The 27,230-nt window shown below is 49.6% G+C and overlaps 1 protein-coding gene across 4 annotated transcripts in view; it reads left to right on the top strand.

Moving 5' to 3' along the window:
- The first annotated feature begins 521 nt into the window (after positions 1-521).
- CRTAC1 (cartilage acidic protein 1) overlaps positions 522-27,230 on the top strand; it is a 159,832-nt gene continuing 133,123 nt past the window's right edge. The window contains exons 1-2 of one of the 4 annotated variants that reach the window (XM_010971089.3): positions 522-666; positions 23,092-23,291. In XM_010971089.3, coding sequence (XP_010969391.1) covers positions 23,092-23,291 — 200 coding nt within the window. In that variant the 5' untranslated portion in view covers positions 522-666. Of the gene's footprint in view, positions 667-6,853; positions 7,507-23,091; positions 23,292-27,230 lie in introns of those variants that run through there. The other 3 variants (XM_074373805.1, XM_074373807.1, XM_074373806.1) reach the window with 3 other exon arrangements.

Here is a 27,230-nt window from a genome sequence, read left to right on the forward strand (position 1 = left end):
CCCACCACCCTATCCTCGCAGCTGTCAGTTCCACCTCTGGCTGGAAAGCGAATTGTGTTCCAGCTCTTAAAGACCTCCAGGGGAGCAGTTTCCACAACCTCTGCAGGAATCTTGTTCTAACATCTTGCAACTCTCACAGAGAAGAAGGCTTCTTTTCAGGAAATCTCAATTCCTTCCTCTTGCAAGGAGCCTGGAGTTGCTTTTATTGTCTACTGGGCTGAGCTATACTGAAACAACCACAGTTCCTCTTGATTTTCTCCTTGCTCACCAGAGTGTGGCCCATCGGCTTCAGTCTGGTCAGCCCTCCTCCACCGCGCACACAGCCCTGGGGCAGGCCCCGGCTCCGGCCTCTGAGGCTTGAGCAGAACAGGCCCTTCTCCCGCAAAGGTAGGGCTGAGCCAACGGTGTGACCCTGTCCCTGGAGGAAGGGACTCGGCTGGTTGAGAACTCCGGTGGGCCAGAACCTAGAGAGGTTCATGGGAAATATAAAACCAGGCCTCTATCCTCCAGCATAGCTCTATGAAAGAAGCAATGACTTACTGTGTGGACAGTGGGCCATGCCCCAGAGCCTTACATTTGCATCTCAGCTCTGCCTCTCATTAGCTGTGCCACGTTGGACAACCACTTCACCTCTCTAAGCCTTGGCTTGTGTGTCTAACCTCACAGGTAAGTGTTAGTGCAGATTTTTCAGTTCTATAAAGTGCTACCCAAATGAAAGATTACTAGAGCTTGGATGAGGAGAACATGAAGGTTGGGAAGGGGGGGACCTGCAGATCTGCCATTGTAGGAATGCAAATGCGAGGTGCTAAAGGTCTGGGAGTGGAGAGAGAGAGAGGAAAGTGAGCGGCGTTTCAAAGGAAGGATAGGCAGGCAGAGCTGACAGGTTGGGCACAGAGATCCGAGGAAAGAGATGAATGACAGTCGTCATTTGTGGAACACTCACGATGCACCAGGCGCTCTGCGAAGTGCTTTGCATACATTAGCTCACATGTTCCTCATAAAAGCCCTATAATGGGTTGTATTATCCTGGTTTTACCCTTGCATCTGGCGGGTCATAACAATACCTCTGGACACCGAAGCTGAACCTGTGAGAAATACATTCTATCTTTAACGGAATTTGGCATCAAGATGAGGGTGGAGTTTTCGGACAAATCGGGGAAGAACCAAGAGGTGCAGAGATAGGTAGTGGGTGAGGGGAGCATGCAACCAACCCTGGTTAATGGAATCAGGGTGGAACAGTCTGAAATGATGTCCCTTGCAAATTCTGAACATGGATTCCTTTTCTAAGATACATCAGTTCTGGTCTGCCTGTTCTTATTAGCCTTCCACTTCTGTCCTACCTACTTCCTGGGATAGTCTATGCCCTCAACGCCTTTCTCTCTCTCTCTCTCCCTCTCTTCCTCTTTCTCTCTCTCACACACACAAACACACACACACACACACACATCAGCTCAACTACCCTTTCCATCTTCTTTTATGTCAATGTTTGACTCTTTGTTGATGACAAGATCTTCATGCCCAGTTTCAACATTCAAAACAAGACTAGAAACATCCTCTCCCTTTCACTTCCTCTCCTAATGTCCTCACTTCCCTCTCTCTCTCCTCCTAATTCTCTGCCTCCTTTAATTTCCTCCTCCTTCCTCACCTTTCTTTCCTGCTCACTTTTTACCCACCCCTGTCTCTTCCCTCGGGATGAAACTAGCCAGGGCACACCTAGCCCAGGAGCTCCCTGGCATTTGCCGCTGCTGCCACCCTCCCCCAACTACTAAAGGCTTCCTTCCTTCTCCTTTAAGCCATGACCATGAGCTTATGTCTGGGTTGGCAACGGGACATATCAGACCAAGAGGGGCTGGAATGTGGATCAAGACCTACCCACCAAGGCCGGGTCAGGACCTAGGGAGGTCCTGGAAGCTGGTGGGTGGAGACAGTGAGGCCAAGTTGGGAGTGTGTCAAAGGAAGCTGGCATGAGGCAGTTAGCAGAGGCTTGAGAAGGCAGTTGATGTCAGGAAATGTGAGGCAGCAGGTGGTAAAGACTCAACCACAGGAAGGGAAGAAGAGGATCTGGACCTTGGAATCCCAGTCCCTAAGCATCTGGGTCACAGGATAGGGTACCAGGATGGGATAATGAGATAGACACCCACTTATTGTAGCTGGGGGTACCAGACAGAGCTCTGTCAGAAGAAAACAGATAAAAGCAGATACAAGGACCTAGGAGCAAAGGCAAAGCAGGACCACGGTCAGTGACAAGGCTAGCTGCAAGATTCAAGATGAAGCTTCCCTGCTGTTACCTTGGGCTCCTGGAAGCCCCTGACCATGGAGGGTATTGCTGACTGAGCCTCTCAAACAAGCATGGAGAGCTGTGCTGTCAGGCCTTCCACTGTCCACAGCTGTCCACTACGGCCTTCCCTGTCACTGTCCTCCCCTCGGCATCAGAATCTCAGTCAGCCCCTCAGGTTGCAAAGCCTCCCCCCACAGTGTGGGAAAAACACAGTGTGGGAAAACCTCAGGCCATCTGGGTACAGATTAGCATGATGATCGGTCATCTATCTACATCGTCGCTCCCAGGCTCTCCCCAGTCCTAAGGGGCTCTGACCTTTCACACCAGACTGTTCTAGGATTTCAATAGTGTCTTCCTTTAACTAATTTCCCTTTCCCAGGTCTGCCCTCTCTCTACCTGCAGAAGTTTGCCTGTGCCATGTACTCCTGTTTTAAGCTGTTCTGAACTAACTCTCTGGCCATCAGGAAGTCCACCGTGGTTTGTGGCTTCTCTATAAAAGCTTCTGTCATCTTCACCCCTACTTGCCTCCCCTCTAAAGTCCATTCAGTACATCTGCCCCCCTTATAAGCCACTGTTAACATGCATCCATCTGAAACTCTCCAGCCACTGATAAATCAGTACTCCTTAGAAAAAAGGGACCACAACCCAACACAGCTTGGCTTGAGAAGGGGTTATTTCCTCACACTCCCTTACACTCCTTACTTCTTTCGTAGTTCATGGTTTCTCATTTGCTACTAGTGCTACTTTTCCACACCCTCACAAAATGTTCATTTCTTGGGGACAACCGAGCCTAAAATACCATTCCACAATCCCTTACCTGCAATTCCAAATTCCCAAATCTCTGATAATCACTAGGTGGATTCTGGGGTTTTTTCGGGGTGAAGGGTTGCAAGTTTGGTGCCCAAACTCCTCTGGCAATAAACCCAGACAAACTGTGGTGAAGCCACTTCATCCTCACAACGCACTTAGTGTGATCATGCATATATTTTACTGTGGAAATATTAATGTGGCCAATTACGAGATGCTGCCCACGACCTCACAGGGGATGTTCAGCATGCTTGGTACCTTTCTGAATTCTTAAGCACCTTGGGCTTCAGGGGTTTCAGATAAGGGCTTGAGGAATGGTACCAACCTCTCTGCTCTTTTGCAACAGATCTGTTGGAACAGAGCATCTCTAAGATCTGAGATTCCCTGGCCTTTCCTCTCCATCTGGAGAGTGAGAAGACAGGGAAGTGGATCAGTGAGGGTCACAAGGAAACCAAGAATAGCAAATCGTCTGATTTGGAGAAAGAAGGGTTGCCTTTGTGTGGCTGAGTAACTTGTGTAACCCCTCTGATCTTGGACCATAGGAGAGAGCTGTTCCTGTTTCCTGACAGCCCCTGCTCCAGCCGCTTTCAAGATGACAGAAATGACACATACATACAATGTCTTGAGCTTTTAGAAAATGAAGTGCTCTGGAACTTTTCCAGTATTTGGGGTGGGGGGGGGTGCTAAATATGTCTAATTGGAATAAATTAATCAGCAAACAATGTTCACTCTGTGCCCAGTTTCATGCTGGGATCTATGAGGTAGCAAGTAAAAGGTACAAACACTGGACTTACAGAGGCTTCCATTCTGAGAGGAAGGCCATGGTGTATGCCAAGAAACAATTAGAGAGAGCACAGGACAAGGTGTATAACAGAGTGCTAAGACGTTGTAGACCTGCGGGAGGGCTGAAAAGGCAAAACCGGCATGCACACCAGTTTTGGCAGGTGGTCTGGGAGATGAGACTTAGTTTGGGTGCCAAAAGATGAAAAGACATTTTAGCCGAGTGTCTCAGGTAAGCCTGGACAAGGTTTGTCAGGGGCAGCATGGGGAGAGGCTTCACTAGAGTGGAGGAGGCTGGAGTCAGAGTGACGGGAGGGAACTGAACAAGCTGGCTGGGATGGGGACCTGTTGAAAACGTGTGTGTGAGTCTGCTCAGGCTGCCATAGCAAAGCGCCCCAGATCAGGGGCTTCAACAACTGGACTTTATTTTCTCACAGTTGGAGGCCGGAAGTTCCAGATCAAGGTGCTGGTGGGCTTGTTTACTTTGGAGGCTTCTCTCCTTAGCTTGCAGATGGACACCTTTGTCCGTGTCCTAATGTGACCTTTCTTCTGTGCGTGCCCAGAGAGAGAGGGAGATCTCTAGTGTCTTTTTCTTTTCTCATAAGGCCACCAATCCCAAGGATTAGAGTCCTACCCTTTTGACCTCATTTAACCTTATCTCTTTACAGACTCCATCTCCAAATAGTCACATTAGAAGGTTTGCCTTCCACATATGGATTTGGAGGGAACACAATTTAGTCCCCAACGGTGTGCATGTGCCCTGGGAAAGCAAGGTGTGTCTGGGAAATTTGTGAGGGCAAGATGTCTACAATGAGACAGACAGGGCAGAGCTGGAGCTCTGAGTGGACACTGACATGAAATGAGTGAATGGACATGGAGGACGTTAGAGGAATTAGAAATTACAGGACCAGAACTACCTGGCCCACAGGCTCAACCCTCACAAGTGCAAGTACAGAAACCAGACTGCATTCGCTAGAGAACTTCCTGGAGAGACAGTCTCCATCATTTCCTGCACTTCTCTGTCCTTCCCCAGCACCTCTGGTCTGTTACACCCTTACATGGCTACCTGCGGGAAAGTGTGAGATCATTACAGAGCTGTTTCGTGCAGAGAGCCTGTTCACATCTGGATGGCTAATGCTGATCATTACCGCGCTGGTTACTAAATCTGTTGGGTTTAGGTGAGGTGAGGCTCCACAGCTGGGGATGCTGCTCACAGCCTCACCGGCAGAAAGAGGTGAGAAAAAAAAACAAGAAAGGTGTGCTTAGAAGCTTGGGATTGAGCGAAACTGGTTAATTACCAGTCACTTGCTGTCTCACCGAATTGGAGTTTCTGGCTAAGGAACACTTCTAAATCAGACAGAACATGACAACCTGCAACTTATTTCTACACTAAGAGGGTGGCAGGGACCAAGATGCAGAGACAAGTGTGGAGATGGTCTCTTAGGTGTCTGGGCCATCACCACATGACTCATGCCCTCAGAAAAGGATGCTAGCACGAGGCAGCGGCGTGCAGAGCTCACCCAACACTTAATGGAGAGCGCTGGGGATCAGGTGTGCCCATGGGGCAGACTCTATTTGCTGTTTGGTGAAGGTTCTGAATATGGGGTCTTAGATTGTTTTTAGGATCCACGAACTCCTGAAAATTGTACATGAACATGTGTGTGTGATCGAGCATTTTTCTGAGAAAATGATTCATACCAGTAATCAGATTCTTGAGAGAGTTCTGCGATTCCACAAAAGGAGGATGATTATAAACACTGTCCTAGACCTCTAGAGAAACAGGAGATTAACATTGCATCCTGTATTCCTAAAATTATACTTGAGGGGGGGGTGTGTGTGTGTGTGCACGTAAATGTGTGTATTTGTATATTTTTCTATGGAAAGGATTCAGTGGTTTACATCAGATTCTCAAAAGGGTCCACTATCCTCAAAGGGTTAAGAACCTGAGCTACATCGGGGCTCCCAAAGCTAGAAAGATTGCCTTATCCTTAGCTATTTCTTTTCAGAGGAAGACTACAGAGATCTGAAAACAGGGCCCAAAGTAGGCCCAGTAGTTCTGCTCAAAATCTGGTGACAATGGAGTCTGGGGCCAGGGGCTGCCTGGCTGCGCTCTCCATAAAAGAACACCGTGCAGTCATTTCAAGAGTCAGGTGCCTACAGGCATCAATAGATGGGAAAACAGCCCTAGCTCCCTCCCTCTCTGATGGCTTATTCCCAGGTCTTTCTCTTCCCAAGCCCTGTACCCCAGCTCTCAGAAACCCAAAGACCTTACTCAGTTCAAGATTAATTCAGTAAATTCTTTCAGAGCGCCTACTAGCATCAATCAGGCTCTATTCTAGGCGCAAAATAAGGGACTTGACTTTCGAGAGTGTTACCGACCTAGGCCGTTTCTTGCCCCGCACATGGGTACTTTGGGTACTGCTGAACAAGGGCGTTCCTCCCAAGCTTAGCCCCCGCGGCCCCCGTCCTGCAAGACGGAGAGCACCCTGCCCACCGCAGCGGGCTGGGGATCCAGAAGTGGGGAAGCAGTACCTGTAAGCAAAGCGGTGAGGGAGGCTGGAAGGAGGTACTGGACCAGAGCGAGCGGGCCGGGCTCAGCCCTAGCCCTGGTGGGCCGGGGGCTTGGCGGAGGGCGTGGGAGCACTGCCAGCCGGCGGACGGGGGACTGGGAGACTGGGGGAAGGGGAGACGCTGCCCGCGGCCGCCTCCGCTGCCGCGCCTTATCTCCGGGCGGTGCTCGCTCGCCAGCTTCTCGCCCTCTGGGGCCGTCGCGAAGCTCCGCTTTCCATACTGAGCAGTACCCGGGAGGCGCTCGGACACGTCCCCAGGCCGGATAAAGATCCGCTGGGCGATCGCTCCGCAGCGCGAAATCTCGCCATCAGCGAGGCTCGAGCGGCCGCTTCGGCCCGGCGCAGCGACGCCAGATCGCTATCTGGGGGAAACGGGAAGGCACGCCGCTGCTCCCGCCACCACCCTCGGCCCTTGCGTACAGAGGTGGCCGCGGCGCCCTCGGGCTCGCCGCCCTCCCCTCCCCCTGCCTTCTTTCCCGGCGCTTCCTCCCGAGGGACCCCTGCTTCCCGCCGGCCCGGGGCCCCCAGCGCACAGCCAGACGCCCTCGCCCCCCTCGCCCCCCTCGCCAGGCCCGGCTGCCTCCTGAAGGTTACGCGACGCAGCGGCGGGGCGCCGGGGCACCCGTCCTCGTCGCCGCCAGCGCCGCCGCCCACCCCAGAGCCCGCCGCGCCGCGCCCGGCCAGCCCGGTTGCCGGCTGCTGCCACCGCAATCCCGGCTCCTAAATCAGCGAGGGGAGGCGCCCCCTCCCCCTACCCAGCTCCCCGGGCTCCCCGGGCCGCGATTGGCCGCGCTGGCGCCCCCCACCCCGGGTCCCTAGCTCCAGCTGCCGCGCCATTGGCTGCGGGTCTCCGCCAGCCTTTACATAAGCCCGGGCGCGCTCGAGTGGAGTTGTATAAAGCGAGCGAGCGGCGTCGGGGCGGGAGGCTTGAGGCCAGCCCGGGACCGGGGCTGGGAGCTGGAAGGCGGCGGCGGCGGCAGAGGCAGAGGCGGCAGCGAGCTCTCGCGCTCCGACGCCCCCAGGCGGTGGGGCTGAGAGAGCCCAAGGATGGCTCCAAGCGCGGATCCCGGCGTGAGTACCCGCTCCCGTGCCCTCACCCCCTCAGGCGGAGAAAGTTTCTCCCGCCCTCCGCGCCCTTCCGATCCACCCGCAGGGGTGGCCGCCCAGGAACCGGGGAAGACAGAGACCCTAAGGCGGCGACGGCTTGGCTTCCAACTTGCCAAGAGGCACAGGACTCGACTGGCGCGCAGAGCCTCCCCGCGGGCTGGGGGAGAGGCGGGCTCGGGGCCGAAGGTTGAGGAGAGGTGGGAGCGGAGGTGTGGGGGCGATAGCCTTCACAGCTAGCAGGGAAGGTATTGGGGGTGCCTTGGAGGTCAGCTGTTTAGGGAGGGGGCACCTGGGCTGGGAGGGGGCGGAGCAGGTGAGGAGGAATGAGCCGGGGGTATTGGGGAGTCACGCAGAGAACCAGGCTCAGCTACGGGCCGAAGAAGCTACTGGCCTCGGCTCTCCGAGGTGCCTACGCTTCCAGGATGGGGAGAGCCCTGGGGAGGCTGACGCTTCTTCCCCGGGGAAGCCGAGCTCCCAGGCACGGCTCTGGGTGGCAGAGAGATCCAGGAGCCAGCCCAAGCGCAGCGTAGCTGCTAGCTCCCTTGCTGGACCGAGGTGTGGTCTGCTTTCTTTCAGCCTATCTCAGGCAAACCAGCTTCGGGCATTCCAGGGGGACCGGAGGGCCTCAGCCCAGTGGGGCCACATGAAGGCTTTGATGGGGCAGCAGGCCGGTCTTGGGGGCATGCCCAGCAATGCAGCGCGCTTCTTCACAGTGCAATAGTTGGAACCCTGCTTAGTCCCGTTTCTGCAGAAACCAACTCAAGAATACAAAGTCATTCCAGCCTGGATGGGAGCCTCCCAGAGTGGCAGGGAAATGCTCCTGGGGTGGGGGATGGGGGTATCACTCCCCCTCCTCAGGGAATGACTAATGAATATTACTGCTGGTGGTGGTAGGATGTGCACCTAGTATGGCGTCTGTGGCATCCCAGGAGGTACTTCAGCTCCCCAGTCAAGATATATTAGTGAGTCACACTTAAGGTGTCTTCTGGGTTGGGTTCAGGACTTCCAAAGTGAAGCCAGGTGGAAAAGAACGGAAGAAGGTTCCAGGAATAGGGGACAACTCTGTAGTGCTGTCTTGAATCAGGGGAGAACTCTTGAGGGGAGAAAAACACTACTGATGGGAGATTTTTTGACCCTGATGACTGGGGGGGGGGGGAGTGCAGGAGCTACTCAAGACTGAATTAGAGATGCCCTGTAACTCACTCTCAGCCATGAAGAAGGGGAGTTGGAGGATGGAAAAGTGGGAACATGGCGGTTGTTCCAATATGGCTCTTGAGGAAGCATTTTCTTTCCATCTGACTTGATTAAGAACATCCTTCTGGCAGGAGGTCCTAAAGTCCATTTAACAGACAACAAAGGGAGTTTAAGGTCCTGACACTGGCACAGTGGACCACAGTTAGAATATTCTGGTTTACAGTTGGCACTAATGGTCTCTGGAGAAGGTCAAAAGTGGGCTGCTCATTTGGGGCTGTATCCTTCACCTGTACCTCATCCCTGAACACGAGTGAGTGTTTTGAACTCCTAGGGTAGCTGCGTCAGCCTGGAGATCTTTAAATGGGGCTCTCAATTCATGCCCCAAACCCAGCTCCATCCTCTGCCTGCAGTAAGCATTTTTCTACTGCATTTCCCAAGACCTTCTCTCCACTGGGGATTTATACAGCGAAATACCTGCTTGTTGCTCTTTTTTCCTTCTCTCCATCTGGGCTGCACCTGGTGTTCTGAACTCTAATGTTTATTACTCTCCACCTTGATATTTGGTTAAGATGTCCTATTGCAGCACAGTAGTACCCTGTGAATGTGTGGACCAATGGCCTGTGTAATTCTAGGAAGTGAAACATAGACTCCTTTAGAGATAGGACCACAGACCAGGAAGGCAGTCCTGTTAAACAGCTAGTGACGGTCTCCTGTTCTCAATCTTCCTTGCCGCCTGCTGAGGCAGTGGAAGGTGCCCAGCAGGCTCCTTGATGTCCAGTAGGGGGCACCAAAGGCACCCAGCTCAGGACCACTGACTTTCTCACTTCTTGCCCTTCATTGGCCATAGTAACTTAATGCTTTAAGCAAGCTCAGGCCACAGCCCCCAGCTGTCACCTTCATGATTGGAACCCTTCTACTACATGATTCCTGGACTTCAGGTGGTCCTGTGGTCTCAGGTATAGTAGGACAGATGCAAGGACAACATTCCAAGGAAGCAGAGCTGGTATTCAGCCCCACCTGCTCTCTGAGATCATCCTTTGTGCTCGGTGCTGATGTGTTCTTTGAACTTGTTTAGAACTCATAGAGCCCAAGAATATTGGAGCTAGAAGAAAGGAAACTTGAAGAGCATCTAGTCCAACCTCATCCCACATGCACACGTAATTTACAGATGAGAAAACTGAAGAGCAAACAAGGCAACTATCTTGCACAAGGTCACAGGCCTATTGGGTAGAAAATATAAGACTGGGTCCTAGGGTTCCCAGTCCTCTACTCAGAGCTCTTTCCACTCCATGAGCAGCTTCCTCTTTACTATGGTAAGAGACATGTGTTCTCTGCACAGTAGGTGTTCATAATTGCTGACTAATCAGACATTAGTAAATAAGTAAACTTAATAAATTGGGGGAAATTTCCTTTGAATCTATTATTCAGACTGAGGAGATGAGGAACAGATAAAGTTCTGATTTTATACGTACACAGATAATAGAAGTTCCTAATTATTCTTTCCCCTGCCTCCATTGTCTTGTCTTACTATCCCATGTGGTCTAGTAGGCAAAAGCAATGTGACTCCAGGTTTCTGTCCATGCACTTAGGAATCAGAAGTGCCCAAGGCGTTCCATCTGGCGGTGGTCTTGGAACCCCAGCCTCGAGCTCTTTCTTCCTTTTGCTAAGGCATGCTAAACTGGGATCTCTGTCCTGCAGTCACACCACTGCTTACCCCAGTACTTGGGTCCTGGGTGAAGTGGAGAGTTTCCAGCCACTATTTGCCCATTTCCCCATCCTTGCTGCTCCCAGCTCAAGGACAGAGTGCTAGGATGTTCTATTTTTGCAAAATCCTCATGTTAGGGCTTCTTGGGTAACCTGGAGGATGCTACCATCTCCATTGCCCTTTTTCTGTTCTGTGAGTCTGGCTTTTGACATCTGAGCCAGGCCCTGGGAAGGTTTGCTGAGTGGCCTGTGGGCTGCCCCCTCTGTGTCCTCCCCACTCTGTGCTCCTTTGCACTCTGCATGGAGTTCCCCTTGGAGCCTCCACAGACTTGGCGGTGACCCTCAGGAGAAACCAGTGCTGCTAAACCAGGATTCTGAGAAGCAGCTCCTCTTCTGTCCCTAAGGCTCACCTGAGGGATGCTTGTTGCCAGGGAAGGGGCTCAAGTCTCTCCATCTCCTTCAAGCTCCAAGATAAGCTGGTTCTTCGTCTTCTGAGAGGCTGTGCTTGGGATCTGCGCCTGCTCCCAGCTCTAGCTGAAGAGTGTGCCTGCATTCCCAAGGCTTGATCTGGTTCGAGATAGGCCAGAGGAATAGAATTACATCAAATAGATAGAACATCAAATATGGCACAGGATCTCTGGGGTTTTGTTTGAACAGGGAGTGGGGGAGAAAACAAGAAGTTGCCTCTTTCCTGAGCCCCACTAGAGGGTTGACCCTTACCCTGCTCTCACCAGGAAGGCAGCTCAGGAGTGGAAAGATGCAAGCTTGGAATCTGGCTCCCCCACTTACTGCTTACAGACCTTGGACAAATTGCTCAGCCTCTGTGTGCCTCAGTTTCCTCATCTGCAAAAAGGTGAGGCTGGCAACCTATGATGAATTGTAGGACAAGGAAGTATAGGATCAAGGAAGGCAGTCTTTAACATGCCTCTGCCCTTGGTGAGATGTAAAGAGGTATTCATTTGGGATCACTGAGAACTATACTAGGTCTTCCTTTTCCCAGCAAGTGAGACCAAGTGTCCAGGTGTGCACATCAACCTCTGCTCACAGCAACATCTAGGCTGACAGACAAGGCCTCCTAGGCAGGGCTCTCTCCTTGGCCTCTTCCCTCCCCTACCTTGGGGTTTTCATTTGAGGGTTCTGCCATACTTGAGGAAAAGAAATTTTACAGGTCCCAGGATAATTCTGAGTGTGATGGAAGGCCCTGAGCTATTGATTCCTAAGGAAGGATCTTGTGCGGGGAGAAGCCTTCCTCAGAGCCCAGTGATTTAAGAGTGCTGACAAATCTGTGCTCGCCAAGCCTCCTGCAGGCTGCAGATACAGGCTTCCGGGCCAGCCAGGGTTCTGCGAGGGATTTCTGGGGAGCCTGGCTGAGGGGACATAAACCTGTGAACTCTCCTTAGGAGAAAGTATGAAGTCAATTGGTTCATTATCACACCAAACACACCCTGGACCACTGAGAGCATTTAAGAAATGAGAGGCAGCAAAGGATTAAGAGGCTGTGTTTGAAAAGTGTGGAAAGGTGCATAGGGGTTAGGGAGGAAGTGGAGGGCAGGAAGACCTTGCTCCACTCAACCACTCACGGTCTTGACCTTATTCAAGTCCTTGGGCAGTGACTAGAGGGGTTGCTTTGCCCGTTTGGCAATGTCCATAGACATTTCTGGTTGTGACACCTGGGACAGGGAGTGCTATTGGCATTTAGTGGGTAGAGCCAGGGATGGAGTGAACCATCCTACAATGCACAGGACAGCCCCCCAACGAAGAATTGTCTGGCCAATATCAGTCATGCAAAAGTGGAAAAAAGCCCTGACTAGAGCTTTGCAGAATCACAGCATGTTAGTGGTGGGAGGGATTTTAGAAGTCTTCTCATCCAGCCCTCCCACTTTGTAGCTGAGGACCCTGAGATCCAGAGAGGAGAAGACACCAGCGAGGGTCACACAACAAGAGAGCAGCAAAGCTGGCCTGGACCTCAGACCTGGTGTCTTTCCCAAGGTTGGCTTGCCCAGACTACCTCCGCAAAAGTTGTTGTGAAGATTAGATATGAGCTGTGAAAACACTTGGAAAATTATAAAGAGACTATTATTAATATTGCTATTATTAAGAATTCGGGAGTTTGGAAAGTTCTATTTCTGGCTGTGCCACTGACTCATTGTACAATATTGGGCGCATCATTCCCCCGCCCCCGGGCCTCTCGGTGAGCGTCGAGGGGAGTGGTCTTAGCAAACGATAATCATATCATAAACATTATCTTTAGAGAAGAGTCAAGATTTGCCCTTCAAAAACCCTAGGCACTTAAAAGAAAAGATAAAAATTTTCCTTGAAAGAAATCATGTTGACTTCGTAAGAAGCAAAGCGTTTGCTTCTTGGAAAAATTCCAGTCCCTGGGCCCTGGGAGTTGGTTACAGCCCAGGAAATCTGATCAACCTCCGGAAGAGAAACTGATGGCTCCACAACTGACAGGAGGCTGGATTTGTCCCCACTCCCCCACCCCCACCCCGAGAAAAGGAGGTGGCGACTTCTCCATCCTTTTCTCCTCACCCCTACTGGCCCAGGGAATTTCTGCGAGGAACTTGAAGGAGGGGTGGGCAGACATGTCATTAATTAGTAAAACCTTGTTTACTTAACAGACATATTCTTAAAGATCTCCTCCAACGACGTTTTGACATATTACTTAAATTAGCCACAGAAGGATCGCCAGTGCCGAGAGAGTAAAATGACCCTTCCTGTGGTTTCTAGTTACTCTTATCTTTGTTTGCACCGAACAAATGCAGTGACAAAGTCACCGAAGTCACTGCAGAGCTAAGGGGTCCCGCTGACTGAGGAAGGGACCATGAGGACTTATTTCCTCCCTAACAGCCACCTCCACCTACCTGGAGGGCCCCCTCTTCCACTCCCCCAGGATTTCCGTCAGCTTCCCTGTCCTCCTGATCCCAGGCCTGAGAGCCTGGTTCCCCACCTGGTTGGGCAGAGGAGCCTTGCCAGGTTCGTGGTAGCAGCCTCGATTGCTGTTTCTCATGGAAGGCCTGTCCCTACTTTTGCCCTCCCTGCACTTAGGATTGGAGGGAGGAAGTCCCTAGAGGCTCTCCTTAGAGGACCAAGGCTACACCCCTCCCTACCGAACTGGGAGGGCGGGCACACTCCAAGATCTCACCCTAAGCATCCTGTGTGTCCAGGGTAGGCCAGCCTCTGGAGGTCGGTCCCTGTAAGCAGAGGAGTGAGCACCCAGGCCTTTTCTGTGGGTGGCTGTCGTGGCAGGCTCCTTTCCTCAGTGATGTCATGTTCCCTTTCACCCTGATCTCTAAGAACTGGCTCTTTCTTGGAATTGCAGTCATGCACCAGTTGTCTGAGAAGCTATGTATTTCCAAAGAGCCTTTTGCAAGTGGGAAAGAAAGAGTCCCCAAGAAGGAGAAATGCTGCCTCACAAGCAGTGGGCATAGAGACATGTGTCTTTTGTTCTCAGCTGTAAACTCAGCACAGTGCTGGGGTAGAGGCACTCAGTAAGTGCTCAGTGGGTGAACAACGAATGTGTGAATGTAGGTGGCCAGTCTTGGGCAGAGGTGGCCCTTCATATTAAAGCAGATCTTCAGACCGGTCTGGGTCCCTGACGCCAGCTTTCCTTCTGGCTCTTTCTTCCCAGAGCTGGCACTTGGCCCCAGGGCTCTGTAAACCTCCAAAGTTCCCACTGATAAGCAGGGTTTGAGGGAACCACACGGGGTCCACCCGTGAGACAGTACCAGCTCTGAGCTCTGAGCAGGGCTGAGCTTCTCTTCCTCTTCACCTCCTCACCCACCCACTCCCGCCACCCCACCAGATCACTACAAGGAAGCTCAGCCCAGGTCTACCTTGGTAGCTGTAAGCTGTTAGAACACACGATCATTTGGATTTCTAGCAAAGACAGACTAGGGAGTGAATCATTGCTTCACGGGAAGAGTCCCGGGAGGATGCTTTTAAGTAGCAAGGTCCACTAACGCATTTTAAAATGATTTAGGGAAAAAAACCTGACCCATAGACATTTAGGCCTGGGAAAGAACTTTGGAGGTCATCCAGTCCCTCATTTGACCCCCATTCCAGGATGTCTGAACCCCTCTATGATACTCTCACTCACTTTTCAGAAACGCAGCCAGCCTGACCAGCCTGCACACTGCTGCCCCAAATCTAAAATGTCCTTTTTAAATGCAAGTCTGATCATGTCTCTGCCGGACTTGAAACCACCCGCACTGTGTGACTCCAGGCTCCTCACCCTGGCGTGGCAGGCAGGCTCTACAGGCCCTAACTGCTGCTCCACGCAAGACTGTCTCGGCCTTCTCCTGCACCCTCCCTTCTGCCCCACCCTCCCCTCCACACCCCAGACACTGCATTCCAAAGACAGCAACTGCATTAGGCCTGCACCAAGCTGAGTCAAATCCAGGCATCTGGAATGCAGCTCCCACAGGAACCCCAGTTCCCGTTCTCCAGAGGGCCTTTCCTGCCGGCTCCTCCAGCCCGCCTCCATAGTCAGTCCCTCCCTCCAGTGGGCTACGCCTGCTCTTTGCATCTGTTGCTACCCTGGTGTCTCCCCCTGTGTCGTGTCTCGCCCTGGTGGACTGTAAGCTCCTTGAGGTCAGGAGCAATGCCTTAGGCATCATTTCTAACCTGGCCCTTAGCACCTGCTAAATGTTTGAAGAATGGATGTGTATATTACTATAAACCGAGGGCTTTTCCATTTGGAAAGCAGTGTTTAAAAAGTCAAAGAATTCCGTAGAGTCCCTAGACAAATTAGTAACAGAAGCCAGCCTATTCCTCAACGTCTGACAGTCCCGTGACTTCCATTCAGCATTTGGCAGCTACTCCTGGACCAGGAGCACCTGGTGGGCCTGGACTCCATCTCCTGAGATGCATTCGTTCATTCAACAAACATTTATGCAGTAGTAACAGCACTTTTGTTGTTACCATTACCTACCGCACATGGACTCGATTTGCCAGGCCCTGTGCATGCATTATCTCGAAATTTCATTTCCCATTTTACAGACCAGGAAGTCCAAGCAGTTAATAAAGCTTATTATTTTTGTGCATGAGACTAGGAGACTCCATTTGTCCTCTAACTTTAGGAAACACCATTTCATTAGTCTGCTGGTCTCTGTGACACCTCCCAGCCTGGGTCCCCTGAGTCTTTGTCTGCCTTGTTCTGGAGCAGAACCAAGTCTCCCTTCTGTAAGTGCAGCTGCAGGCAGTGTCTGGAACTGTCTCCAGGTAGAGGGAAGGCAGAGGACGCTCTATAATTTCACATGTGGCAGAGAGTGGCCTCTGTAGGGAGGCAGGTCCAGACAGGGCTCTCTGTGCCCAGTTCTTCCAAACTGACCCAACTGATGAGTCTCAGCTCCGGCCCTTGGGAGGAGGGAGTGGGGGAAGGAGGGAGAACGGGAATGATGCTCTAGTCCAGGGTTTCTCAATCTCAGCATTACTGACATCTGGGGCTGGATAATTCTTTGTTGTGGGGGCTGTCCTGTGCAGTGTAGGACGCTTGGCAGCATCCCTGGCCTCCACCTGCTAGGTGCCAATAGCACCCCCCTTCCTTGCTTGGGATAACCAAAAATGCTCTTCAGACATTGACAGATGTTGAGGGCAGGGGATGCAAATCACCCTTGGTTGAGAACCATCGCAATAGACTAATGGAAGTTCCTCTGGATGGAAACCTTAGGAGAGGAAAGTCATACTCCCTCTAACTCATGACCAGGGAGTGGAGGCTTTAAATAGGCAGTCTAGAAGGGCAGGTTGGGGTGGCGTCTGGCCCTCCAGACCTTTGGGGAGTCTGCTGTCTTCCTTCTCCTCTCATCCTGCCTCTCCTTTTTCAGCTACCTTCTTAGCATCCTTTAATGTTCAGCTATACTACCCTACCTCTGCAGAAACTTTCCTCTTCCCCTCCCCGCCCCAACCCGGCTAATTTAGATATCTTTGTGCCCCTCCTCCACAGCACCCTTCACCCTGTACTGCAATGTTGACTAGCTTTCTCCCCATGGCCCCAGCACCAAGTACATCCCAGGCTCATCGGGGGTTCACAGGAAGTGTCACTGTGGGTCCGTGGTCCAGGACAGCTTCTCTTAGCTCTCCAATGGCAACACCTTATTCCCAGACGCTCCTTTGTGGATCTCTGTGTGGATCTGGTGACCCAGCCCATGCAGGGGGGAGTGCTCCTGTGTCTCCTCAAGCCTCCACCCTCCTCCAGTTTCTAGAAAGGGTCTGGGCTCCCTGCTGGTTCCCAACATCTGAAGCATTCAGGGCTTGAGCTTTTGTGAGAGCTCGGGGGTGGTGTCTTCGGCTCTTTTGATAATTGCTAAAGAACTGCTTGCCCTAAAAATTGCCCTGGAAGCCTCCCCCTACAGCTGCCTGACCCCACATCAGAGATCTAGGTTGCTTGGTTACCAGTTTTCAGACCCAATTCAGGAAAAGTCCTGAGGCCGCAGAAAACTGAGTTTGGCTGCATGTGACCCACAGCCACTGCCTAAAGACTGTCCAACCTTAACAGTGTCTGTGGGAAAGGAAAGGAAAGAAGCAGTGAGGGCTGCCCTCCTGTCCCCGGAGGCTTCTCTAGCTCACATACCCCTTGAACCCGTGGCAACTCATAGGTTACTCATGTTACAGACAAGCACACTGGAGATCAGAAAGATTAAGGAATGTGCCCAAGGTCACCTGCTAGTTTCTGATGGGGTTGAGGTCCAAATCCAGGTCCCCAACTCTGAGCTTTGGCTTGTTTATTTATTTTCTCTCTATCCCCCTGAGGATTGTTCAAGATTGTTCACGATTGTTTGCTTATCAAGCATTTTTAAGAAATTATCATCACAAAGCAATCCTTCCCACTGCCTGAAACACAAGTCCTACCACCTCTGGCCCTTGTTAAGACCCCCCTTTGCCCCTCCTCTCCCCTCCCCTGCCGGAGCAGCCCGATGCTCTGGCCCTGCACCCTGTGTCCAAGTTCTGCTGTTGATGTTTCTCCTCACCTCCTCCGGGCTGCGCTTCCCCTCTGTGCCCTCCGATTGCGCTGACACTACTCATGTACTACTTAATGCCACTCCTGCCTGTGAGTACTTCTCCCGGGGTTCGAACACATAGTAGGTGCTTGATACACAGCATTCAAGAAAACAAAAAAGTTCACTTCAACCTGCTTTTTAATTCTATTTTTAGCTTTGCCCCGTGTTCTCCCAGAAGACTGAGATGTTCACAGTGGCATGACAGGAGGTTTCTGAGCCAGCCATGTAAAATGTGAGGTCACTCGGCACTGGCTGTCCTGCTTCAGGCAGTACCATCCCGCTCTGCTTTCTTCCCTGAACTCCATATCCTGCTTCTTCCTATGATACTCTCTGGCTAAATAGATTTTCCTGATAGCCTTCAACAAGCTGTTGATGAATTTTGGTAGCAGCAACATTTTTCACTTCAAATCAGATTGCAGCTTATACTCCCATCTGGGGACCACGAGTCTGGGGCAGTGGTGCTCGCCCAGACTGCCTGTTAACGTCATCAGGGGAGCATCTAAAAATATACAGCACCCAAGGCCCACCCCAGACCAATTAAACTAGAAACTGGGATGAAGGATCTAGGCAGCAGAATAGCTCTAAAAAACTCCCCAGGTGACTTGATTGGGCAGCTGGAGTTTAGAACCATTGGTTAAGAGCCTGGCTACTGAAAGTGAAGTCTGCAGACAGACATCCTTCGTATCACCTGGTGGCTGGTGAGAATGCAGAATCTCAGGCCTCACCCCAGACTTACCAAATGAGAATCTACATTTTACTGAGAGCCTCGGGTGATCTGTAAGCACATACAGTTTAAGAAGCATTGCTTTTGGGAAAGAGCAGTTTTAAAATAACTGTATGACAAGTTACAAGCAATTTCTGCTGATTCACATTAGCATTTGGACATATTCCTTCCTTCCTTTGTTTGACGAATATTAGTTGATCACCTCCAAGTGCTAGGCACCATGATGGTTTGGGGGAACTCACAAGCATGCATCTCTATCTTGGCTTGCAAATTCCTGCCCATACCCCATTTTCTCTAGACTCTGGTCATTAATGGTGGCTATCTTTTGTCTTCTAGACCTGACCCCCATCCAGTTCCAACCCTGTCTTTCTTCTCAATTCTTTGCAAAAATCAGAGTCAGAATCCCTTTTTGTCACTCCCTGTCAATTGTGATCATCTGACTTTGAGCTGAAGACAGCTAGTACTTTGAGTGTCTGATGAACAACTGAGCTTACAGTGCTGAGGACTGTATAGTCTTCAGATTGGTTTCAGCTCCTTAGATCTAGAGGCAGGGGAGAAGTTTCTGGAACTAATTGCTATAGTATGTAGTATGATTTCTTGACTCTGGCTATTCAATGTGTAGTTTATGGACCAGGACCATCAGAATCACATGGAAGCTTGTTCAAAACAGAATCTTGGGCCCTCCTGCAGATCAACTAAACCAGAATGTGCATTTTAATAAGACTGTTAAAGTGATTCATATACATATTAAAGTTTGAGAAGCACTGAAGCCCTGGTACAGAACTGTGTTTCTCAAATTTTGCAACATATTGCAATCACATAGAGCACTTTTAAAGTTCTGATGCCCCTGCTGCATCCTATGATGATTAAGTGAGACTATCTTGGGATGAGACTCAGGCATGAGTATTTTTTTATTATGATAAAACTTATGTAACACAAAATTTACCATTTTAACCATTTATAAGTATATAGTTGAGTGATATTAAATACATTCACATCATCATGCAAACATCAGCACCATCCATCTCCAGAACTTTTTGTCTTCCTGAACTGAAACTCCATTAAACACTAACTCCCTCTCCCACCAACCCCTGGTAACCACCATTCTACATTCTGCCTCTATGAATTTGACTACTCTGGGCACTTTGTATAAGTAGAATCATATAGTATTTGTCTGTTTGTGACTGACTTATTTCACTTAGCCTAATGCCTTCCAGGTTCATCCACGTGTGTCAGAATTTCCTTTGGGGGGCATATCATATCCCATGGTATGTGCAGGCCATGTTTGGGACATGTGGATTGATGGATGCTCAAGTTGCTTTCGGCCACTGTGAATGTTGCTACTACAAACGTGGGTATACAAATATCTGTTCAAGTATCTTCTTTCCATTCTTTTGGGTGCATACCCAGAAGTGGAATTGCTGGATCATACGGTAACTGTTTTTTGGACTTTTTTGAGGAACTGCTGCACAGCAGTTTTCTGCAGCAGCTGCTCCATTTTACATTCCCATCAGCAATGAACAGGGGCCCCACCAACAACTGCTGTTTCCTGATTTTTTGATTATAGCCATCCTAATGGGTGTGAGGTGTTATCTCATTGTGGTTTTGACTTGCATTTCCCTAATGATTAGTGATGTTGAGCATCTTTTCATGTGCTTATTCACCATTTATATATCTTCTTTGGAGAAATGTTTATTCAAGTCCTTTACCCATTTTGAATTGGGTTGTTTTGTTGTTGTTGTTGAATAGTTGGAGTTCTTTATATATCCTGGATATTATTTCCTTATCAGAAATATGATTTGCAAATATTTTCTCCCATTTGTCTTTTCACTTTATTGATAGTGTCCTTTGATGCACAAAAGTTTAAAATTTTGATACAACCTATTTAATCTGTTTTTTCTTTTGTTGCCTGTGCTTTTGATGTCATATCCAAGAAATCATTTTCAGACAATGGTATTATTTAAAGCTCCCCAAGTGATTCCAACACACAGCTAAGTTTGAGCAAGTGTTTCTTAAACTTTAACATCCATTCAGATCACCTGAAATCTTGTTAAAATGCACATTCTGATTTATTGGGTCAGTGGAGAGGGGTGCCCAAGATTCTACATTTCTAACTCCTCGTTAATGCTGCTGCCGGTGGTCTGGGGACCACTGAGTAGCCAGGGTATAGAGGAGCATTTCAGTAATTTCCTTCATCTGAGCCCTGAGATGGGTGGATATTTACCAGAACTTTCCTTAAGTTTCCCACCACAACTGTTTCCCAGCAGGCCCTCTGCTGACCCTCTAACTTTCAACTGGTACTGAGCAGCCCCAGAGGGTCCCCTGGGAGCCTTTGGCATGGCAGGAGAATGAAATATAAAGGCTGTGTTCTCCCTGCTCCACTCTCACCCCGCCCCGCAGTGGGAGGCCGTCCACTGGTCTGCCCGCGCCCGGTGCCTTCAGTTCCACACTAACGATGGCTAGTTCCTGCCTGGTTTTGGCCCTGGTGAGGGAACTGCTACAGAGCTCTGCTGAAAAAGGGTTTTGTTCAAAATATGTTTAATATGCTCAGAAAGGAAAACCACACAGGTTAGTCTGAAGTTTGTAGAAGCAGCTAAGGAGAAAAAAATGCTGAAGTTCTGCTTCTAAAAAAAAAAATCCTTTAATCCATCACAGAATTTTACAGCCAGAAAGGACCTTTAGAGATCTACTCCCAAACCCTCATTTTGGAGAAGAAAGCTGGGACCCAGCAAGGTGGTGACTTGTTCAAGGTCACCAAGCAAAACAGAGGTCAGCCCATAGGTGTATTATTTCTTTTTAATCTTGCTTTAGGTTATTTATCTGGAAATGGGTAACACAGAGTAGCTAATTCTCTCATATGGCTCTTTTAATTAAAGGTTCTACTTTTCAAAAAAAGGTAAAAATCAAAAGGCTAGGTTATGGTTCTTGCCCTTCATGGCTTTCATTAGGAAATCTCTACTAGTTGTTTATATGACTCTAATAGGACCTGCCTCCCTGGTGGCAGTGACCCAAATTGCAAGTCTGGTGCCTGGAAGGAACTTAATACCTTCTAGAAGGCATATTCAATACCACTTTGTCCTTCCACGCCCAATGTGAATGCTGTAAGCTGATCACAGTACTCTTCCATGCCACTGCCAATCAGTTTGGCTCTCAAGTTGAAACTCATTGGCCATCCCTACAATAGACTTCATACCTTGAAAAGTCTAGTGACCTTCATATCCATGCTACATTTCAACATGTCCACACTGGTTATTAAATACTCTTGAGCTTCTCATTTTCCCTCCCCACTGCTCATTAATCCAATTATGTTTTCTTTATCCAACCCAACTCCCTGCCAAGTCGCAGGACTCTTGTAGTGATGTGATTAGACAGCCAGGAGATGATGCAGTCTTGTCCAGGCATCTCTGTAATCTGGACTGACCTCACTCTGACCGTGCAACACCCAACATGTGCCCTCTCAACACGCTGCGAGAACATCCTTCCCAGGAAGGCTCGCTGAGGTTAGTTTCTGCCGCTGAGGGTTAGTTGAAGCCCTGCCCCTGTGTCTCCCTCCAGCCTCTCCAGCAAGGCAGTAGGGAGGCTTCTAAATCATGTCTGGCTCCAGAGACAGTGCCTGGGCCCTTCATTTTGGTCTCTGGGTCCTGAACTGGAGCAAGCTCCTTTGCTGGCAGGAATATCAGTCTCCAGCTGGGGAGTCAGTCTTCAGATCCTCCCTTCATTAAGACATCAGCCTCACTCAGGCTTGCTCTTGGCTGCCAGACGCACTGACAAGCCAGCAGGAAAAGTTCCATCAGAAAGAGGTGTGCCGCCCTCTGAAGGCAGGAAGGCCCCGCTTTGCCTGCGGGACTGGGCCTGAGCAGACTTGGTGGGACTTGTCCCAGGGAAGCCTTTGGAACACTCTGTGAGTTCCGAGTCTAGGCCTGCGGGCAGCATCTCGGGGCGGTGCTGTCTGTCACGTTCCAAGTGCCTCCCCTGCTCACGCAAGGAGAGGATGGGGGTCCTTCCACCTCCTTGGCCATTCTCATCTGTTTCCTGGGTGCCTGCCACCAGCTCCCGTAGCCCCAGGATGTTTGGCAACACCCTGAGTTATGTTAGTGATATAATAATGAATTATACAATGGATTATACATAATTAATTTATAATAAAACACACACACAATGGTTTAATTTCTCCAAGTGAATGATGTGCTGCCCGCTGGATCCTGCTGGAAGACATTCCGTAACTGACTGCCTCCTGGTCTGGAGGTGATGGCCAGCTGCCCTAGGGAGGGACCTGGACAGAAGGAAACTTCCAAGTCAGAGATTCCCTCCAGGCTCCCTCTGGAGTAGGTCCCACAGAAGGATAATCCTTTACTGCCTCTCCTGTTGTTCTAGGCGTGGACACTCATGGGCACTCGCCCACCCCTGGACTGTGTGAAATCTGTTATTCTTTTCATCCTCCCAACCTTTCTCCCAGAGTATGGGAAGTAGTGTGTTTCTACTCTACCATTCCTTCCTTCCCTCCTTCATTCACTCCACAAATATGTATTGAGTGTCTCTTACGTGCCAGACACTGCTTGGCTTGGTGTGCATAGGTAAACAAAACAGATCAAGATCCTTGCCCTGGTGGAGCTTACGTCCTAGGGAGACAGACACTAGACAATAAACATGACACATGAGGGAATTATCTGGTATGTTACGTAGTGATTGATAGATACTGTAGAAAAAGAAAAGGCCGAGCAGGATAAGGGTGACGAGGTGTGATGCGGGCAGATTGCAGTTTTAAAGAGCATAGTCAGGATGGGTATGGAAAAGTGACAGCCTAGGGTTTCCCAAGCCCTCTGTGACCAGGGAAGAAAGTCATTCCTGTGCCGACCCAGGCTTAGATTTTCCTGGGCCGCTTTGGCTGCCAGATCTTTCAGTAACATTTGCAACTTTTGGTTTCAGATGTTCAGGATGTTTCTGTTCCTGCTGCTGCTGTGGTTTCTGCCCCTGACTGAGGGGTCCCAGCGGGCTGAACCCATGTTCACAGCAGTCACCAACTCAGTCCTACCCCCTGACTATGACAGCAACCCCACCCAGCTCAACTATGGAGTGGCAGTTACTGATGTGGACCACGACGGGGACTTTGAGATCGTCGTGGCAGGGTAAGTGCCTCACACCCTGAATTTGACAGATATATTAGTCAGCTTTTGCTGTAATCGAGCCAGATAACAAATAACTCCAAAAACCCAGGGACTTGCAGTGACACACATTCTCACTCATGGGTCTTGGCTGGGCTTTGCTGGGTGCTGGTAGGCTACATCCTTGCCTTTTACTATAGCAGTGAGTTGGGATGGAGGGTAGATTGGAAGAAAGGTGCTTGATCTACAGGCTTTCCACGGAGAAGATTTGAATGCTCTGCTTCAAAGCATTCTGTTCATATGTTAGCCTCCTTAGTTATGCAGGTGTTACTTCCTCACCAGTGAGACTCTCAAATCTCTATGTAGGAGGGGCTGAAGGGTGACAGTTGTGGTAGAAGGGGATGCTCAAATCTGCCTTTGCATAGTATTTTACACAAAGACTAAGAGAACATTGTCTGTTTCAGAGAAGGGAGGAAGATGGGAATGAAGAGGGGTACTATACTTCCTCTAAACAATGCCTTGGTGCTCCTGCTGCCTTCTCTCCTGAGAAGCAACATTGCATAGCAAGAAAAGCATAAGATTTGGAGTCCAAATAGCTTGAGTTCATACTTAGATCTACAACTTACTAGTTGCATGACCTTGAGCCAGTCCCTTACTTGCTGCGATTCAGATAGCTCACCTGCAAAGATGGGGCTAGTCATGCCCTCTTGTCCTAAGGTCTCCGTAGGCTGTTGCACTGAGGTGCACTGTAAATTCTGCCAATCCCCACTGATAGTCATTCCTTATTGTGCCAGGCACTAATATATGCCAGGCATTGTGCCAAGCCTTTCACATGCACGTCTTATTTAATCTTCCTGACAACATTCTGAAGTAAGTATACAAAAAGGAAACTGGGGTTCAGAGATGGTGAACAGCTGCCCTCTGTCAAGTAAATAGTAAGTGGATGAGTCAGGATTTGAACCCCAAGGCTCCCTAACTATAGAACTGCTAAACTACATTGTACAAAGTCTAGTTATCACTTCAAAAATCAGCCAATCAATAAAAACACTACAGGGGCCTGTCAACCTCGTTCTGGGAGGCCCTAGCTTTTATGGTGACACTGAACAAAGTAACTGGTAAGTAACATTATTTGTAGCAGTTGCCTGTAACAGTCAAAAGCATTGACCTTGGACCTGGAAAACCTGGTTTTAACCCTATACCACCCAATGGTTGTGAACCTTGTGCATATTACTTAACTACACAGCCCTACTTTCCTCACCTGTAAAATGGGCATATGGAAATCTACCTCCACCTACCACACAGGGCCGTAGTGAGGATCAGTGGCAATGATGTACAGAACAGATACTTTGTAAAGTACATTTCTTCTTTCATTTATTCTTTTCCTCTACCCAACAAAGAGTAGAAGGTACCAGATTCTAGGTCTCCTGGAAGTATAGATTAGTGTGCTGACACATGGAACTTTCTGTGGTGGTGTAGATGTTCTGTGTCGCTCTGTCCAGTATGGTGTCCAGTAGCCATGTGTGGCTACTGAGCACTTGAAGTGTGCTACTGTGACCAAAGAACAGAATTTTAAGTTTTATTTCATTTCAATTATATAGCCACATTTAAATTAGACAGCACAGTTCTGGGACTTCAGAAGGAAAAACTAAAGAGCAGAATGTGATAGAAAAAAGAAAAATAGCCATGGTTATAATGACCCTTATTGCCGGAGGTGACCTGCGCAGAGTTGGGGCCAAGTAGTTTGTCTGCATTCGGTTCTGTGACTGTCCAGTCACTCTCTGAATCTGAGAGAAGCCCTGGCCAAACCCTGCCTCGGAGAGCCTGTGCCACTCTGCTAGGGTCTCCGTAAAGGACCATGATGCACTTCTGAGATGTTCTGGTTGGCCCTGTCTCCTGCCAGATGACACCAGCCTCCCTGTGGTAGGTGCTGGGAGCTGACAGAGGATAAAGAACAGTGGGGCAACCATATTTCCCTTCTCCTGGGCCTCCCACAAGTTACTGCAGTGAGCAGGCTCTCCTTTCATCTTAGACGATGGGCCTCAAGCTCAGGGCTCCATCCCATCCATCCTTGGAGGTGCACGGGATTGCTACTGCATCTCCTGAGCATTCAGCTTCTTGCTTTCCCAGTGCTGGGCATGCATTTCATCTTCCTTTTCATTGAAGCCCTTTTCCTTTTTTCTTCCAAGGAACTCAATAAATTTGTTTTTGTGTCTTCTGTGGTGGAGAAGCTAGACCATCATTCATAGGCAGTTTAGAGTAGATGTCTAAACCTTGTCTAGCTTGCTGCTTCCTGGGGGACCTGCAGCACTGTGGAGTCATCCTCTAGAAACAATAACCAGACCATCTTGGGTCTTGATCCTGAATCAGCCAGAGATCAGACAAAGACCCTTGTCTCTTCTCCCAGGGAAGTGCTGAGCCAGGCAGCCCCAGTCTGAGAAAGCTTGGGCTACAGGGTGTTCTGAATGATATTGCTCAACCCCAACAAAGAGGAGGAGTTATATGGAGGACAGGATGGCGAAACTGGGCAGCCTCCCAGCTCCAGGTCAGGCCTTCTTTGTGACTGCTATGAAGCATTGTGAATTCTCAGGGCATCAGAAAGACACATTCTAATTTAAGTACCAAATTACATTCCAAAGGCAAATACAACTTTTTTTTTTATTATCTTCAGCTTAGGATGATTTGTCACTGTCTTCTTCTTTGGGCTGGATAACCAGGGGTTGACTCTACAGATATATTTAAGTCAGGACCTTGGGAGGTCATTTGGTCTACCCCTTGCCTTCCAATAAGGTCACACCTAAAATTTTTGGAGACTCCATTCATTTAAGCTTTCCAGGGGGATGTGTGTCATCGTTTTGTAATCTAGCTCAGTTATTTATGTCAAGAATCTATGTGACTAATCTGAATCCCTCATATTCGAGCTTAATAAGCCATTTCGGTTAACTTTTGTTTTGATATTGACTCTGTAGATATAAACCGAGTGGTCACCATCCTTTCAAATAGCGGCAGCTAGGATCACTGCCCTGCCTTCCATGCCTTGTGGACTCCTTGGAGACATTTCTAACTTTGACTTTTATTCAATTTCATCCACCCTACACTCACATTTAACTCTGTTTCCTTCTGTTTGATGGTAGACTCTCTGTTTAGGAATCACGTAGCAGGAGTTGAAATTTTCAAGAATTGAATGTGAATGCCTTTACCTGGGACCCCTGCCGTCCAGCTCAGGACAGGCCCACTCTCTATTATCTTACAGACCTTTCCATGGTTGGCCTCCTGAAGGCATTTGTGTTTCTGGCCCCTGGGGTAAGGGCCAGCTCTTCAGTTCATAAGATGCTCTGTACTTGAACTTGTCTTGGATTTGTTCACCTTGTAGTGCGTCTGAATCCAGCCCTGTTGCTTTGAGTATTTACTCTTTGAATAGGTTTGTTTTGTTTTGCTTTTTCGGCATCCTCGTTCTGGGTATTGATGGCATTGATTTTGAGCCTGTTGCGGGTGAGTTTGTGTTGTGTTTCAGATTCTTAGGTTAATTGTGATGGAAGGCGTGAGCGTGCATCTGACCCTGGGAGAAGCGGAAAATGACCGCCCTTTGTTCTTCGGGGATGGGGGAGGGAGGGGGCCGGCTCTGCTCCTCCGCCACAGCTGGACGAGTGCCTCCGCTTGTGGAGGGCTTATCTGTTAGCCGGCAGGTGCGTGATTGCGGTCTGCATACAGCCTCCTCCCCGCGGGGTGAGGGGAGGATTTGATCACCACCAGAGACGTTTGCGCACGCACAGACCATTGAAGATCTTCAAGACCGGTTCCCTGGGTAAATAAAAAGTCCAGTGGTTTCTCCTTTTCTCAGTGGAACTAAACACCCAATCTACAGTCTCACACAGTCTGGAAAGGAATCCCTGTTGGTGTCAATCTTGCACAATTCCTTTAGAGGAGCTTTTGTTTCCTGGGATATCCCCAGAGGTCTGAGATAAC

Source organism: Camelus bactrianus, chromosome 11 (assembly GCF_048773025.1).
Source record: "Camelus bactrianus isolate YW-2024 breed Bactrian camel chromosome 11, ASM4877302v1, whole genome shotgun sequence".
Taxonomy (NCBI): domain Eukaryota; kingdom Metazoa; phylum Chordata; class Mammalia; order Artiodactyla; family Camelidae; genus Camelus; species Camelus bactrianus.